Source organism: Myotis brandtii, unplaced genomic scaffold (genome assembly GCF_000412655.1).
Source record: "Myotis brandtii unplaced genomic scaffold, ASM41265v1 scaffold561, whole genome shotgun sequence".
Classification (NCBI taxonomy): Eukaryota; Metazoa; Chordata; class Mammalia; order Chiroptera; family Vespertilionidae; genus Myotis; species Myotis brandtii.
This window is the reverse complement of record NW_005370085.1, coordinates 1,132,003-1,150,023: the sequence shown is the minus strand read 5'-3', so window position 1 is coordinate 1,150,023 and position 18,021 is coordinate 1,132,003. Positions and strand designations below refer to the sequence as shown.

The 18,021-nt window shown below is 42.0% G+C and overlaps 1 protein-coding gene across 1 annotated transcript in view; it reads right to left on the bottom strand.

Annotated features, from left to right (window-relative positions):
• IQGAP1 (IQ motif containing GTPase activating protein 1) overlaps positions 1-17,041 on the bottom strand; it is a 94,536-nt gene extending 77,495 nt beyond the window's left edge. The window contains exon 1 of the mRNA XM_014549616.1: positions 16,942-17,041. Within this exon, the coding sequence (XP_014405102.1) occupies positions 16,942-17,006 (65 nt within the window). The 5' untranslated portion in view covers positions 17,007-17,041. The remainder of the gene's footprint in view (positions 1-16,941) is intronic.
• Positions 17,042-18,021: the final 980 nt, after the last annotated feature.

Below are 18,021 nucleotides of genomic sequence, written 5' to 3'. Positions count from 1 at the left end.
CCCCACTTACAGCCACTCCCCATCCTGCAGCTCTTTTTGAATATGGGTTATTATTCAGCTGGCGATAAGCTTTAATTACATTACAATCTAGTCCACATTCACCCAACCTGCCTGCAAAAGTATTACAGGCCATACTTTCAAAGTTCCTACTGAAATCTAGACATTACTGTGTTCCTCTGAGTCACCAATCCGGGGACCCTGTCCAAAGGGAAATGATGTTACTATGACAAAGCCTTTACAGGGAGTCCTGGTCGACCCCTACACATCACTTCTTTTCCCACTCAGTGCCCATAAGCCATCCATTTCATCATATGCCATGAAATTTTGCCAGAGACTAGTTCACTAGACTAAAATCTGTCATTATCTTCTTTTCCTTTTTTTAAAAAATTTTGTTTTATTGCTTAAAATATTACAAAGAGTAGTACATATGTCTCCTTTTTTTTTTCCCGCTTGACCTTCCCCCGGCCTCCCCTACCCCCCTCTTCTTTTCCTTTTTAATAATTAGTATATTTCTACCCCACACACACACACACACTTAAAAAAAAAATGTATTCCTGTTCTTCACAATGCCTTTAAGATCCTGCAACAGTTTACTCTCCCTTCCTCTCTGTAAAAAATCAATAAAATATATTTTAAAAAAATATATTACAAAGAGTAGTACATATGTCTCCTTTTTTTTTTTCCCGCTTGACCTTCCCCCGGCTTCCCCTACCCCCTCTTCTTTTCCTTTTTAATAATTAGTACATTTGTACCCCAACACACACACACACTTTTTAAAAAAAAATGTATTCCTGTTCTTCACAATGCCTAGAAGATCCTGCAACAGTTTGGCAATTATACCTGTACAATTAGTACAATAATGGCTTTAATTTAAGCTCTAGAAGCCAAGAATAGAACTCAATAATGGAGAATGGAAAGAAACTACAAATAAAACATAAAACAGGTGAGAACTGGCCATGAACATGTCCCAAATTCTTACTTGAAATAGTCCCTCAAATCCATTACTCTGACGAGAAAAGTATTTCCCAAACCAGGGTACCCTGGAACACCAATCCTAAGAAAGATGATCTGTGAGAATGAGTCTGACACTCCCCTCTTCCTTGTAGACTCAGAACTTGCAGCCTACGATAAAGAATCTAAATTTCCACAGGTTAAACAATCTGTTTAACTGGGTTTAATCTGGTATTTCTGAAACTTATTTGACCACTAAATCCTTTTTTTCCTTATGTCAAACCCTTATTAATAGAATACACATCAAAAAGAGGGATGCAGAAAGTCAGCCACACAGTATTCAAATCCAAACCCAAAGAATGGATTCTGTTAGCTTGGCCAGCCTGTTCATCTCTTCACAGTACACATGTGCAAGCGGTTAATCTAAAACCTGCTCATAAAAATAAAAATAAAAAAATTTCCACAGGTTAAGCAATCTGTTTAACTGGGCTTAATCCAGTATTTCTGAAACTTATTTGACCACTAAATCCTTTCTTCCCTTATGTCAAACCCTCATTAATAGAATACACATCAAAAAGAGGGATGCAGAAAGTCAGCCACACAGTATTCAAATCCAAACCCAAAGAATGGATTCTGTTAGCTTGGCCAGCCTGTTCATCTCTTCACAGTACACATGTGCAAGCGGTTAATCTAAAACCTGCTCCCTTCCTAACCAGTATAACTCAGGTGGTCAGAGCATCGTCCCGCTATGCGAAGATTTCCGGTTCGGTCCTGGTCAGGGCACATACAGGAAGCAACCAATAAAAGCATAAATGGGTGGAAAACAAAATCAGTGTTTCTCTCTCTCCCTCCCTTACTCTCTCTCTCTCTAAAATCAATCAATAAAAATAAATAGCCAGGCCAGTGTGGCTCAGTGGTTGAGCATCAATCTTTGAATCAGGAGGTCACAGTTCCATTCCCAGTCAGGACACATGCCAGGGTTTCGGGCTCCATCCCCAGTGGGAGGCGTGCAGGAGCCACTTGATCAATGATTCTCTCATCCTTGATGTTTCTCTCTCTCTCCCCCTCTCCCTTCCTCTCTGAAATCAATAAAAATATTTTTTAAAGTTTTTTTTTAAATAAATTCTTAAAACCTGTTCTCTCAATGCCAACTTCATTATATACTATTAAGCTTTGTAACATCACAATACATCTTGCTTGAAAGCACTCTGGAAAATTCTAGTCAGTTTCTCTAAAAGGAAATGTATGCCATATGTTTCAAAAATCTCTACAATTGCAGCTGCCTTGTCCTGAAAAGAATTAAGGTCTCAATTCATAGACTAGAGAGTATGGCAAACTCAGAGCACATTCATAAGAGAGCTAATGCTCATCATTTAAGATATTATCCAAATCTCATATGGGGGGGGGGAGGGGAGAGAGAAAGCAGGATCTCTACTTCACTCCTCACACCAACATAAATTCCAAATGGATCAAATGTTGAAACTCTTTATATACTAAAAATACTAGAAGAAAGTACAGGGGAATGTTTTTGTAAAGTCTCGGTATAGATAAGAACTCTCTACAAGTAACATAGAGCCCAAAAGCTCAAAATAACCAAGAGCTTTAAAATTCTAAACTATTTTAAAACTTTAAAGTCAAAAGTTAAAGAACAAACTGGAACAATTATCTACTACGCATACGGCATCCAAGGGGTCAGCATCCTCAAGAGATAGAGACCGCTTACAAATCAGTAAGAAAAGACCCCTTTTTCTATGTGCGCAAAGGGCTCTGCCAAAACAATGGACAGAGAAGGAACTACAGATGGCTTTTCATCACATGTAAAGAGGCGCAGCTTCACTCAGAACTCAACCATCTGAAAGTAAAACTTCCACGAAATACTACTTTCACCTATAAAATTCACAAATATTTTTTTAAAAAAACGAATACTCTTAAATTGATGAGATGATGGAGAAAGCAGCCCTCATTTATTACTGAGGAACATGTCAACTCGTACAACCTCCACAGACAGCTACTTTTGCCCCATTCCCTCCTTTTATACTTCAGTTCCTCCTGCTTCAGTTTCTAGGAACACTCATTAATCCTATTCAAAAAAATACTTTTCGTTTTCTATGTTGCTAATTAATGGCCTTTAGCAACAGACTGATACTTTCTATTTATATCACAATAACAGTATCTGCTTCTTCTCCAAAGTCTCACACTTTTTCTGAAAACCGGAGTTCTCTCAGTCCCCAAGCATCTGTCCTAACAGAGGCCACGCCCTGGGCTGGCAGCTGCCTCTCTAATGCTCCCTTCTGCTTTTCGTTATGATTTCCAATGAGTCAACAGGAAGGTATTCTGAGCAAAGAAGAAATAGAGGCCTTCAGACAGGCCTTCCCTCCACCCACAACACCAAAAAATACAGATCTCGCCAAACGATCCAAGGCAATTTCCAATCCAATTTGCCACTCCTGTCTGCATGTGGTCATTATTAAACACACACACACACACACACACACACACACACACACCAAAAAAAAAAAAAAAAAAACACAAGCAATTGGGAAGAAGGAAAGCTTTTCTTTTTTTCTTTTTCTTTTTTTTTCTAAATCCTCACCCGAGGACATTTTTCCATTGATTTTTAGAGAGAGTGGAAGAGAGAGGAAAAGACACAGAGAAACATCGATGTGAGAGAAACACATCGATTGGTTGTCCCCTGCACGTGCCCTGACCAGGTACATGCCCTTGACCGGAATCAAACCCAGACCCTTCGGTCTGCAGGCCGACACTCCATGCACTGAGCCAAACTGGGTAGGGCAAGAAGGAAAGCCTTTCTAAACTGAATCAAAAGCAGATAACAGGTTATGAGAAAGAAAACCAATCAAGAACTCTGCAGTCCCCGTCCCCCCCAAGTCACTGTACGTAACTACATAACCTCTACTGCATCCACTTCCCCTTCCATGGAGACCGTCTCGGTGAGCAGAAGCTACGTCAACAATGTGAAATATACACATTCATCAGAGGCCAATTACCATGTTTCTAGACGCCCATAGAAATCACTTAGATTTTACGTTAGCTGTATTTCTTATAAGCACGGATGCACAAATCTTTCACCAATCAACAAACGCTGAACCAAGACTCAGGTAAGCCTATCACTGTCTTTAGTTCTGAGTGAATTAAAAAAAAAAAAGTATATGACAAAGCCCAACAATCTAGTTAGACACAAAGACACAGAAATCGGAGACTCGGCCTCACACAGTCGGACTGGCAGGTGGAAGACTGTCAGTGCCCACAGAGGTGACAGCACTGGGCTTGAATTCCACAGGTAGTTCTATGATCTTGAGACAAAGTGATACAAACTCATTTTTTTCCCTCTTTAAAATAAAAATAATGCCGCCTGGCCAGAGTGGCTCAGTAGTTGAGTGTCAACCTACCAGGTATGAACCTATGAACCAGGAGTTCATGGTTAGATTCCCGATCAGGGCACACGCCCAGGTTGCAGGCTCCATGTCCAGTGTGGGGCGTGCAGGAGGCAGCCGATCAATGACTCTCTCTCATCATTGATATTTCTCTCTCCCTCTCCCTTCCTCTCTGAAATCAATAAAAATATATTAAAAATAAAAGAGAGATGATCCTTACTGAAAAAGAGCAGATTGTTCCTAAGCCAGAAGAGGAGGTTGCACAGGAAAAAAAAAAAAAGACAGCCCAGAAGAAACTGAAGAAATGAAAACTTAAAATAAATAAAAATAACGCCCCTCTCCCAGTAATGCTGCATGCAAATTACTACATCATCATTCTGTTAATCACTGGTGGTTACTCCTGCTGTCATTATTATTTTTAGAAGCAGACGTAGTGCCGAAGAGGGCTGTGGAGTCCTCGCCAAACCTGAAATCTGGATCAACCACTTACTAGCCGGGCGCGTCCGCTTCTCTGAGCTTTGCTTTCTTTTCTGTTAAATGCAGATAAGAATAAGCACCTCCCAGAACTTCAAGAATAGCTCATTAGACGATGGGTATACAGTGCCTAGCACATAAGAAGTGCTTAATAAATGACACGGGTGATAACAATGCTGAAGACAGGGAGGAGAATACTGACATTGGCGCAAATGGCAGGATTGGGTTTTTGGATTGGGGTGGGGGGCTTTTTGGTTTACTTGAAGTATGAAGGTTTCTAAAATAAAATGCCTTATTGAAAAATAAAGTAATTTTTCCCAACATATAATTATAAGCAAAAATTAAAAAAAAAAACACACTCAAGCTTAAGCAACTAAACTCTCTTTAAAATAAACCATTAACCAGATCTTTCATTTGTATGTTGAAGAGTCTTTGATTCACACGCTGTGAAAGCACGGGTATCAATCAGATTACCAGAGGCTCTTCCAGAAGAAAAATCAAGACGCTGAGTCCTCATTTGGTCAGGTAGGCAGCGGGACCTCGCAGAAGTGTCCTCCCCTCAGCTTGCTCAAAGATAGTCGCTAGGCAACCAAGCCACACATTAAATAAACAGCCCCAATAATATGAATCACTTCCGGATGGTCTCACTTTGCCTACCAGCACTTTCTTACACAAATACTTCCTATGAAAGGGTTTCTTTAGCAGCCACAGCTGGAAACAACCAGGAGTCCATCGAATACCACACGGCTTTAAAATGTTCAAATCAGTTTCTACTACCAACAGGTAAGGAGAATTGCTTAACTGTGAAGCAGAAGGAATTCTGCAGAAATCAGAGGCAGCTCACTATGCAAAGCCAGAAAATTAAGTTCCTAGAACATGCCAACTTAGGCCCTAAAATCTTTTTTTCTTTTCTTTTTTTCTATAATTTCATTTACACTATTGTTGCTCTGACCTCTAAGAACAGAAGGAAATATACGCCAAATTAGGTCAAATTAATGATCTGCTTAGCCTAGTCAGACTTGCCCAACTTTGGTGAACAATTCAGACAGTCAACCTGGCCAGTTAACAATAGTTTCCTGTGGTCACATCCACCCCAAGACTTACTGAAAATATTAAGTCCAATTCTCTTGGCTACCATCCCCTTTTTTCCACCTAAAAGGGATCCTTTGTGTCACATTATTCTTCATGAACTAATCAGAGACCATGTGATTTATTATCAAGAGCAGAGAGAAGCCCTAGCCAGTTTGGCTCAGTGGATAGAGCATCGGCCTGCAGACTGAAGAGTCCGGGGTTCGATTCCAGTCAAAGGCACATGCCTGGGTTGCGGGCTCAATCCCCAGTAGGGGATGTGCAGGAGGCAACCGATCAATGATTCTCTCTCATCATTGATGTTTCTATCTCTCTCTACCTCTCCCATCCTCTCTGAAATCAATAAAAATATATTTAAAATTTAAAAAAAAGAGCAGAGAGGAAAAAGGAGTTAACAGTTCAAAATGAAAATTGCAATATCACAAGGCTTAGCAACTACCATTAACCAAACCAATGGAAAAAATAAAGATGGTAGAAAATCAAGTCAGTGAGGCAGAAGATATATGCGAGACATCTAGAACGCTGATTCAACCAAGATAAACAAAATGAAGAACAGCCATAAAACAGACTGCGCAGATCTAACCAACCAAAGGCACCCCCAAGACAGAACTAATGAATCAGAACCAAATCAAGGTATAATAGACCATTTCCTAGAGCTAAAATAAACAAACAAAAAAGATATCATAAACCCAGAAGAGTCTCATTACCGGCAGAATTACTAAGCTGACATCAACTCTAATATGTAAGTTGGGGAAACCTCAAGAAACAAGAATTTCACAAGTTTCAAGTCATGAAAAGGTATAAAAAGAAGTTACTTGTCATGAAGTTAAAATCAAGCTCCCTTCAGCCCTGGCCGGCGTGGCTCAGTTGGTTGGGTGTCATCCTGTGCACCAAGGGGACACCAGCCCAGGTTTCGGGTTTGGTCCCTGATCCAGATGCATTTGTGTGGGAGGCAACCAATCCATGTTTCTCTCTCACATCAATGTTTCTCTCCCTTTCCCTCTAAAATCAATAAAAACATATTTTTTTTTAATCCTCACCCGAGGACTTTTTTTTTCTCCTTGATTTTCAGAGAGAGGGAAAGACAGAGAGAAACACCGATGTGAGAGAAACACATCGAGTGGTTGCCTCCTGCATGAGCCCTGACCAGGGCCCGGGCCGAGGAGGAGCCTGCAACCTAGTTATATGCCCTTAGCCGGAATCGAACCTGGGACCCTTTCGTCTGCATGCCGACGCTCTATCTATCCACTGAGCCAAATCGGCTAGGGCTAAAAACGTATTTTTTAATAAAATCATGCTAGCTTCAGATATTACTTCTCAATAAGTACAAGAAAATTAAATCATATCTATTTTCTCAGGAAAAATGAAATATAGTTCACCATAACAGAATAAAAAGCCTAGAACTATATGTAATCTAACATCTGAGAAAGCAGACATCAACTGTTAATAGGTAGTAATAACATTGTTTTTTAAATGATATCAGAATAATTTAGAAACACCACGAATTTTAAAGACTTAGATTCTTAAAAAACATTAAATCACTAAATCAGGGGAAAGATAACAGAATATAAAACTTCAAATTTTAGCAGGGCTGTAGAGAAGTTAAACTATCTAAACTTTGAATTTAGAAGATATTATAAACAGAAAGATTAACATTTAAGTGACAAAATTTAAAACTGTACAATGAGCCCTAACGGTTTGGCTCAGTGGATAGGTCGGCCTGCGGACTCAAGGGTCCCAGGTTCGATCCCGGTCAAGGGCATGAACCTTGGTTGCGGGCACATCCCCAGCGGGAGGTGTGCAGGAGGCGGCTGACCGATGTTTCTCTCTTATAGATGTTTCTGACTCTCTATCCCTCTCCCTTCCTCTCTGTAAAAAATCAATAAAAACAAAACAAAACTGAACAGTGAAATAACAAAGAAAGTGGAAAATTAAGGGAAATATTGGTAGCAAATATGACAGAAGGTTGACGTTCAGATTCTTTTTGGAAACTGAGGTATAACTGACATATAACATTGTATTAGTTTAAGAGGTACAACATGCTTTCCGTGCTGACAGCGCTCCCAAACATGGTGAACATTCCTAAAACCCGGCGAACTTTCTGTGAGAAGGTGGCAAGCATCAGCCCCACAAGTAACACAGTACAAGAAGGGCAAGGATTCTGTGTGCGCAGGGAAAGCGGCGTTGTGACAGGAGGCAGAGCGGCCACCCCCACAAGTAACACAGTACAAGAAGGGCAAGGATTCTCTCTGTGTGCGCAGGGAAAGCGGTGTTGTGACAGGAGGCAGAGCGGCCACCGTGGGCAGACTAAGCTGATTTTCCGAAAAAAGGCTAAAAAAACAAAGAAGATTGTGCCGAGGCTTGAATGCGTTGAGCTCAACTGCAGATCTAAGAGAAAGAAATATGTAATACTCTTTGTAATAATTTAAGCAATAAAAAAAAATTAAAATTAAAATTAAAAAAAAAAAGAGAAAGGGTCAAGTGATCCAGTTCTAAGCTTCATACTTTGTTTTATTATTATGACAGTAAAATCTTGATATGTTCACTAAAAAAAAAAAAAGAGGTACAACATAATGATTATATATTTGTGTCTATTATAAAATGATCACCACAGTAAGTCTAGTTAACACACATCCCCGTACATGGTTACAAAGAAAATACGTTTCCTGTGATGAGTCGATAAGATCTACTATCTTAGTCACTTTCAAAAATGCAATACAGTATTATTAACTGTAGGACATCCATATTATAAGGGTACTCACAAAAGTTAACATCATAACCCCAGAAGATATACAACCTAAAATAAAACTGGTAAACAAATATGTAGGGAAATATTTAACCTTTCCAGCAATCAAAGCAATATAATATTAAACCGGAATAAATAAAGTATGAACATTATGTACCCATTGAAAATCGTAATTAAATGGCACTACAGCAATTTTAAAAATCTAAATTCATGATTACAATATAAAAATTATGTTAGACAGCTCCGCCGGTGTGGCTCAGTGGTTGAACATTGATCTATGAACCAGCAGGTCACACTTCGACTGCCAGTCAGGGCACATGCCCAGGTTGCAAGGCTCGATCCCCAGTGGGGGGCGTGCAGGAGGCAGCCGACTTATGATTCTCTCTCTCATCATTGATGTTTCTAGCTCTCTCTCTCCCTCTCCCTTCCTCTCTGAAATCAGTAAAAATATATATTTAAAATAAAAATAAAATAATAAATAAAATAAAATTATGTTAGACTGTTTTTCCCTTTTCTTCATTCCTTTTCTCTTTATTTTAAAATTCATGATCATTGTAAAAAGCAATTTAAATATACAGAAGGGCATTAAATAAAAAGGGAACAGTCCTCTCATACCATCCACCTCTATCCTACTTCCTAGAGCAGTGATGGCGAACCTATGACACGCGTGTCAGAGGTGACACACCTCTCTGAAATCAGTAAAAATATATATTTAAAATAAAAATAAAATAATAAATAAAATAAAATTATGTTAGACTGTTTTTCCCTTTTCTTCATTCCTTTTTTCTTTATTTTAAAATTCATGATCATTGTAAAAAGCAATTTAAATATCCAGAAGGGCATTAAATAAAAAGGGAACAGTCCGCTCATACCATTCACCTCTATCCTACTTCCTAGAGAGTAGCCTCTGTTTCTGGAGTTCCTTTTTAAGACAAGCGCTTAAGTCTGAAGTGGGAAAACTAGGTCTAACCAAACTTTAGGACCTTGAAAGTGCCCAGAAAAGTTTATGAATACTTCATCATCTTTACAGTCAATTGGCTTTGCCATCAAGGACCAGGATAAAGAATACATCTAGTGAATGCCGACTGTACTTTAGACACTGTGCCAGGCACTTCATGCTCACAGCAACTCCTAAGATGCATGGTAGATCATTTTGCAAAGGACAAATTTAGGCTCACTCCCTGAGGTTAAAGCAACTTGCAAAAGCAGACTCAGAACTCACACCTGCCCAAACTGAAAGTCCTTCTTTTCACTTCGTGTATCACTGAAGTCAAGATTTTCAAAGACGTTTTAATCAGACTTTTTCCAGTTCTGTTTTACTTGATATTTAGTATTTTGAGATTATAGTCATATGACTTTTCTTAGTGGTAATGATAGCTACTAACTAGCTGACTGCCAAATATTTACCAGATTACTCCTCACATTTTTTTTTTTTTTTTTAGGGACCATGCTAATCTTCTCTGTATCGTTCCAATTTTAGTATATGTGCTGCCGAAGCGAGCACCACATTTTTTTTTTAACTAGAGGAAGGGAGGAGATAGAAACATCAATGATGAGAGAGAATCATTGATCGGCTGCCTCCTGCACGCCCCACACCGGGGATTGAGTCTGCAACCCAGGCATGTGCCCTTGTCCGGAATCGAACCTGGAACCCTTCAGTCCGCAGGCTGACGCTCTATCCACTGAGCCAAACCGGCTAGGGCCTCTTCACATTTCTTAATTATAAATTTGCTAACAGTCTCAGCTACACAGTTGGGTAAAAAGCTTTATGTGGCCACACTAGGAACTAACCTCCCACTTATAACATTGTTACTATATGGAAAGTAACTATTGTTACTGCTCTCAATTTGAATCACTTTATAACAAATACACTTCTATTTCAATGCAATCCACTTCTTACCAGGAGTCTGTGGCATGCAGCTGCACTAAGTTTCAGAAAGGAGATCAGAGGTTTTCATTTATGTCACCATTTTAAAAGAGAGTTAAGAATAAATCCCACACCACACTTCCTCCCTTGATAATTATGAACACATGAATGCATCCAGCTGGCTGTCCCAACGTGCCACCAAGTAGCCACGTGCGAGGTAGCCCCCTAATCACACTGGGTCTCCCGAGGCGATTAAACTAGTTTTCTCATCTGCTAAAGAAGAGCTTGAGTCACCTCCTAAAAATGATCCCCCTCGATCGTTAAGTCATGATCCTCCACTGGAAAATTCTAGAAGCCGGTGGGCCAGCTGTTCTTCCTAGTTACCTCACCTATCCATTTTATTTTCTTGCCTCTTCAATGTCTTTAACGTCTGTTTTCAGGATCATGGTGGGCCAGCCTGGACCTATCCAGATGTTACTGAAATTCAGATCCCAGTTAACGGAGAGATCTAAAGAGTTCATCCCAGAAAAGGGTCGATGCCAACCACAAAGACCCATGCACAGAAGAGAATTTCTTCTCAAGACCTGATTTCCTTCCAAGAAACTTTTCAACTCCCCTAAATGACAGAAGGTAAAGTGCCTCTATCTAGTGCGACTGTCTCGGTTTCTGACCGTCTCTAACCAGCCACAGCCCTTACTTTCCCTTCCATAAGGGGGTGTGCCCTACTCCTTGAGCTGGGGCATGGAGACTGAGCAGGAGGAGGGTGGCTCGTGACAGTCCTGAAAAGGCACACCAGCAAGCCTCTGAAAGAAGGAATCCTAAATGTGAACTGGGAGAGTGCTGGAAATAACCTGGAACTAACCTTCTTCCTGTGACCTTTAACCTAACTGAATTTTAAAAATATATTTTTTTATGTACTTCAGAGTGGAAGGGAGAGAGAGAGAGAGAGAGAGAGAGAGAGAGAGAAAGAGAGAGAAACATCAATGATGAGCCCAGTTGGCATGGCTCAGTGGTTGAGCGTTGACCTATGAACCAGGAGGTCACGGTTCGATTCCCAGTCAGGGCACACGCCCAGGTTGCGGGGCTCCATCCCCAGTGTGGGGTGTGCAGAAGGCAACTGATCAATGATTCTCTTTCATCATTAATGTTTCTCTCTCTCTCTCCCCCTTCTCCTTTCCTCTCTGAAATCCATAAAAATATATTTGAAAAAAGAAACATCAATGATGAGAAAGAATCATTGATTGGCTGCCTCACTGAGCCAGGACAGCCCGGCCTGAATTTAATCCCATTTCCAGTACTACTCTCTTTATCTTCAGATTGCCCTACCTGATATGTTCTCTTCCTTTTTTTTCCCCCACCTGATCTATTTTTGTCACCTGATCTATTTTTTCTGATCTATCACTTCTTCCTGTGCAAGACCTCACATATTTAAATCTCACCTCCTTCCCTTGAGTGACAATGCTGTGCATTCCTACTGCTCCTTAGCCAAAACAAATGAAAAGCCCAATTAGAACAGGCAAAAGGATAAAAATAAACCTGCATTTAAGCATACACATGTAATTTCAGATGGCTCCCTTTATAAAGTCCTTGATCTGCTCTGTAGCCCTAGCAAAAAGCCCGATATCCTTAGATAATATTTCATTAGAACAATAACTTAACTTCTACATTGAAGCTACTCCCCAAAGAATAAAGAAAGCAGAAGCTCTGCATTTTCTATTTCCCAACCACCCCAGAGCATACTTTTGTGGAATCACCCCTAAATTTTCCCAGTTACCTTTTTGGGGAAACACAAACCCACACCCACAGCCCTCTCTCGTTTCTCTGCACACACTCTTACTTACACACACTGTCTCCACAGTCACAGTCACTCTCCTCTCCTTCCACTGAAGAGCTCTGTTGCAGGTACAAGGAAAACGGCGTGCCCTGCGATACACAATGGGGCCACTGTCCTGCAAGGTGGAGCCTTGAGTGGGAGGAGCGGCGGTCTTATAAATAGAACTAAAGAGGGGGACCTTTTCTCCCCTGGATCTCTCTGATCTTTCTTCCTGGCCTTGGAACCGGTGTAAATTCCAGACCCTGGCGGCTCTTCCAGTTTGGGAGGGGTGGAGGTTACAAAGGAAGCAGGATGGGGCCAATCCAAAAAGGCGAACGGGGCTCGTGCTCGAGGGGAAAGAGGGGCCCTCGCAGCACAGAAGGGGCAGCCCAGCTCTCCAGGTTAAGAGATACAACTGGGCCCTCGCCGGTTTGGCTCAGGGGATAGAGCGTCGGCCTGCGGACGAAAGGGTCCCAGGTTCAATTCCGGCCAAGGGCACATGCCCGGCTCAAAGGCTCGATTCTTCCCCTCTTCCCCCCATAGGGGGCATGCAGGAGGCAGCCAGTCAATGATTCTCTCTCATCATTGATGTTTCTATCTCTATCCCTCTCCCTTCCTCTCTGAAATCAATTAAAAAATAAATCTATAATAATAAAAGCATAATATGCTAATTAGACCGGACATCCTTCCGGACGAAGCCGAGGCTGTGAGGGAAGCCCAGGTCCCGGGAGCCAGAGGGAAGCTGGTGCCAGCAACCCGGGGAAGGAAGGCCTACTCTTGCATGAATTTCATGCATTGGGCCTCTAGTCAATAAATAAAAGAGACACAGCTGGAGCTGAAGTCCCAAGCGCATAAGGAAGAGCATGTGATCTGCCTGCGGGGCACCTCAAACACAGCAGGTGGCCGGCCGGGAGGGATCCAGTCCTCTGTTCTCAGCAGGACATTCCCAGGCTTCTTTCCCTAACCTTGACTAGCTGTAAAATCTAAATAGGGGCTTCAGCGTTGATTTCCTAATCAAATCTTTAAACAAAAAATTCACCACGTCAAGGTTTTATATGATTGCCTCCATAAAAAAAAAAAACAACAACAACAACAAAAAAAACACCCAGCATGCCCAGCCAGTGTGGCTCAGTGGTTGAGCATCGACCTAGGAACCAGGAGGTCATGGTTTGATTCCAGTCAGGGCACATGCCCGGGTTCAGGGCTCCATCCCCAGGAGGGGGCATGCAGGAGGCAGCCGATCAATGATTCTCATCATTGATATTTCTATCTCTTTCTCTCCCTCTCCCTTCCTCTCTGAAATTAATAAAAAATATTTTTTAAAAAATTAAATAAACCAAGCACATTTCCACAATGCCTGGCCAGCAGGCAGCACGTACCGGGGCATGTAACTGCCACTATTATGTCCTCTCTTATAGCCAAAGCATAAAAAAATGAAGACTATCACAAATGTCTCACTAAGTATGCAAAAACACCCAACTAAAAAAACACCCCAGGTGTCATGGCCCCCTGGAGGGATTTTAAAGAAAATGGGCTACCTTTCTATACTGGAAAAAACACCTGACAAATGAAATACCTTGCTAGGGCAGCAACTGAAGAAGGAAATGTGATTATAAAAGCATCATTCTATTCAGGCTATGATATCCCAGCATAGGCAGACTTCATATATACATACATATATTTACCTACCTATCTATCTATTTCTTTATTTATTTATTTAATTGATCTCAGAGAGGAAAGGAAAGGGAGAGAGAGAAACAATGATGAGACAGAATCATTGATTGGCTGCCTCCTGCACACCCCCTACAGGGGATCGAGCCCACCACCCAGGCATGTGCCCTAACAGGGCATCGAACCATGATCTCTTGGTTTATAGGTCAATGCTCAACCACTGAGCCACAACGGCCGGGCAAGCAGCCTTCTAAAAACATTTTAAATCTTGTTTCTCAACGCGGGGGGACCATCAGAACCACTAGAAGCATTTACAATATACAGGTGTCTGACCTCAGCCCAGGTCGAGGGATTTTAAAGAAAATGGGCTACCTTCCTATACTGGAAAAAACACCTGACAAATGAAATACCTTGCTAGGGCAGCAACTGAAGAAGGAAATGTGATTATAAAAGCATCATTCTATTCAGGCTATGATATGCCAGCATAGGCAGACTTCATATATACATACATACATTTATCTATCTATCTATCTATCTATCTATGTATCTATTTATTTATTTAATTGATCTCAGAGAGGAGAGGAAAGGGCGAGAGAGAAACAATGATGAGAGAGAATCATTGATCGGCTGCCTCCTGCACACTCCCTACAGGGGATCGAGCCCACAACCCAGGCATGTGCCCTAACAGGGCATCGAACCATCTTCTCTTGGTTTATAGGTCAATGCTCAACCACTGAGCCACAACGGCCGGGCAAGCAGCCTTCTAAAAACATTTTAAATCTTGTTTCTCAACGCGGGGGGACCATCAGAACCACTAGAAGCATTTACAATATACAGGTGTCTGACCTCCCAGCCCAGGTCTACTGAACCAGAATCTCTGTGGTAAGGCCTGGATATCTGTATTTTTGGGAAGTTTCCTAGGTGATTCTAATGCCCACACCTAGTTAATTGTCATCGATAAAATGATGACAATTGTTCTTCCATCAAGAAACTACACATAGACCATGAAAGCTCTAGCCTCAGTTTCCTCACTGAAATGAGATGGTTGAACTAGATTAGTTGTGACAAGTGGGTGTCAGCCAAGACACCTTGTGTAACAAGGAAATTTCACTGTCAAACCCAATATTAAAACAAAAGCAGAGCCCTGGCCCGTAAGTCAGTTGGTGAGAGCGTTGTCCCAATGCGCCAAAGTTGCAGGTTTCAACCCCCAACAGGACCAGAATCAACCAATGAATGTATAAATGAGTGGAAAACAAATCGATGTGTCTGTCTGTCTGTCTGTCTCAAAAAGTCAATACATTTAAAAATAAAACAGCCCTAGCTGGTTTAGCTCAGTGGACGGTGCGTCAGCCTGCAGACTGAAGGGTCCCGGGTTCGATTCCAGTCAAGAGCACATGCCCGGGTGGTGGGCTTGATCCCCAGTGTGGGGCGTGCAGGAGGCAGCCAATCAATGATTCTCTCTCATCACTGATGTTTCTATTTTGCTCCCTCTCCCTTCCTCTCTGAAATCAGTAAAAATATATTTTAAAAAATAAATAAAACAAAAAACAGAACTGCTTTGGATGCAGGAAGGAAGGCGAGTTGAGGCTCCGTCTGCCTGTCCATCCCCAGCTCATCTCAACGGAATCAACAAGGCTTCAAGGAGCACAACCTGGTCTCTCAGACCAGCTGCAGCTCCCAAACTCTCTGACCTTCCAAAGCTAGAGCCAGTCACAGCTGGAGGAGCAGAGGACTGCATCTTCTTGTTCAAGAAGTCCTTACAGACTTTATATAGGAAACCAACCCCTTTTATAATAACACACTCCTCTGGTGTCTAACCTTCCATTTAGAAAAACAATTCTCCCCACCTCAATCATCGCTAATCCCACAGTCTCCCGGGAGAGCTTGAAGCTCCGAAAAAAAGCCTGCATTCAGGAGGACACACCAAATGCATGTTAGTGGTAGCCCCAGGGACAGGACGAAGGGGAAGCAGGATCAGGAAGGGGCACAAAGGGAACGCCACCGTGTCTTTTTGAGAGGAAAGAGAAAGATCTGAAAGGGCTAACATTTGTTCCTGCTGAAATACATGCATGTTTGCTGTACTTTCCTTGGACTTTCCTGTAGCGCTTTTTATATTTTCAGAATTAAAAATAAACAAAAAGTCTTGTTTATTAGTCACACTTCAAACATCCATGATTTTCATCAGCCTATGCATCACGAATACCTGTCATTATATCCCTTGCTGGCCTTTTCCGCCAAAGCTCCCTTATAGGATACCTGATCTGTAATTACATCTATCTGCCCCGGGACATTCAAAGGAACAGGGCGCCGGGACAAAAGGAACGAACAACGGATAGCAAATCGAGACTCTAAGAATATGGCCACAAAAGGCTTTGGACATCTGATGAAGCAAAAGAGCAGCTGTACATTCGCTTCACAAAGGATGCAGAGGACGCTGCCTCTGGTAAGCTGTCTCTGAGGACTGCCCAATGAATGGGCCTATACTCGTAGCTCGGCCAAGGAGAGAAGGAACCCAACTCGTAGATAAAGCAAAACGAATGAAGAACTGGTGAGACATTAACGCCCAAGAACTTCTAATCCTAACAATGCTCTTTCTCCCCCAGAGCTGGGAGTGCCTCACACAGGCCCCTTGGGCATAAATCAGAACAACACAAACTTGGACATTTTTCAGTATACAAAAACGTCCACCATACGTCATACTTTAAACAATAAAGAATTTAAAATTTTTTTTAAAAAAATGTCCATCAGTGTTTCATGAATAAACTACCACCAAGGTTACTTGGTCCCATGAATAAACACCCTAACTATACTTATTCCTTCAAACCACCGGCCTCCCGCAGATACGGCTACAACACAGTGAAAGAGACCTTTATCTGCGGTCACATCCTATCGGCTCCCTCCTCCCAATCTCTTTTTCCAGCCAGCCCATCTTTACCTTTTGGCTTCTTCCAAGTGACAAAGGTATTCATAAGCCACATTCTGCCGCCTCCTTTCATCCATCTCCTCCGCAGTGAGTCTCTCATTATCCAGGACAGCTGAAACATGAAAGAATCCGTAACCTTTCTGAGCGATAAGAGGACGCCACATCATCATATTCCTGCTTGTCACTTAGTCAGGGTAACCCGTGGACGTGGGGCGGGACAGGTGTACTAGAATGACTTTCCTAAAACAGGACTATACCTACCTTACCCTTTTTATTTATTTATTTTTAATTCTTTATTAGTTAAGGTATTACAAATGTGTCCTCATCCCCCCCATTAAACCCCCATCCTCCCCACCCCCACTCATGCTCCATTAACATCCCCCCCCCACTCATGTTCTCATCACCCTGTTGTCCATGTCCATTGGTTTGACTTATATGCATGCATACAAGTCCTTTGGTTGATCTCTTCCCCTTGCCCCCCCTCCCTCCCCTACTTTCCCTCTGGGGATTAATAGTCTGATCGCTGTTTCTCTGTCTTTGGATCTGTCCCTGTTCATCACCCTATGTTGTTAAAAAAAAAAAAAGTATGATAATATGAACATGCACTATAGTTTAGCATAACTTGAAAAATAGTAAGTTGACATTTGGGGCCAAATCTGTCCTCGTCCATCCGCCATACTTTTTCTAAATGGAGCTGAAAATGTCGTTCCCCTCTTGTATTAATAACCAAAGCCAGCAGTCCAGTCATTGAGAACAAAGTGGAAGTCATGGTGCTGAGCCTTTTACATGCAGTCTCTCATTGAAGCCCCACAGCAATCCTTCGATGATGGCGCCCATTTTACAGCTGAGGAAACTGAGGCAGGGTGATCTCCACCCCATGCCTAACATGTGGTGGGGCCTGACTTCAAACCCAAGTGGTCTATCTCACAAGCCCGTGTGTGTGAGCTTAACCTCGAAGCAATCCACCTCTTGCTTGGGCGCCCAGGGTCTGGAATAAATTCCTAACTCCTGGGGGTGGCATTCAAGGCCTTGCCCAACTTAGCTCCAACTACTTTGGGAAACTCGCCTCTCCACTCCCTGCCCTTCCTCCCA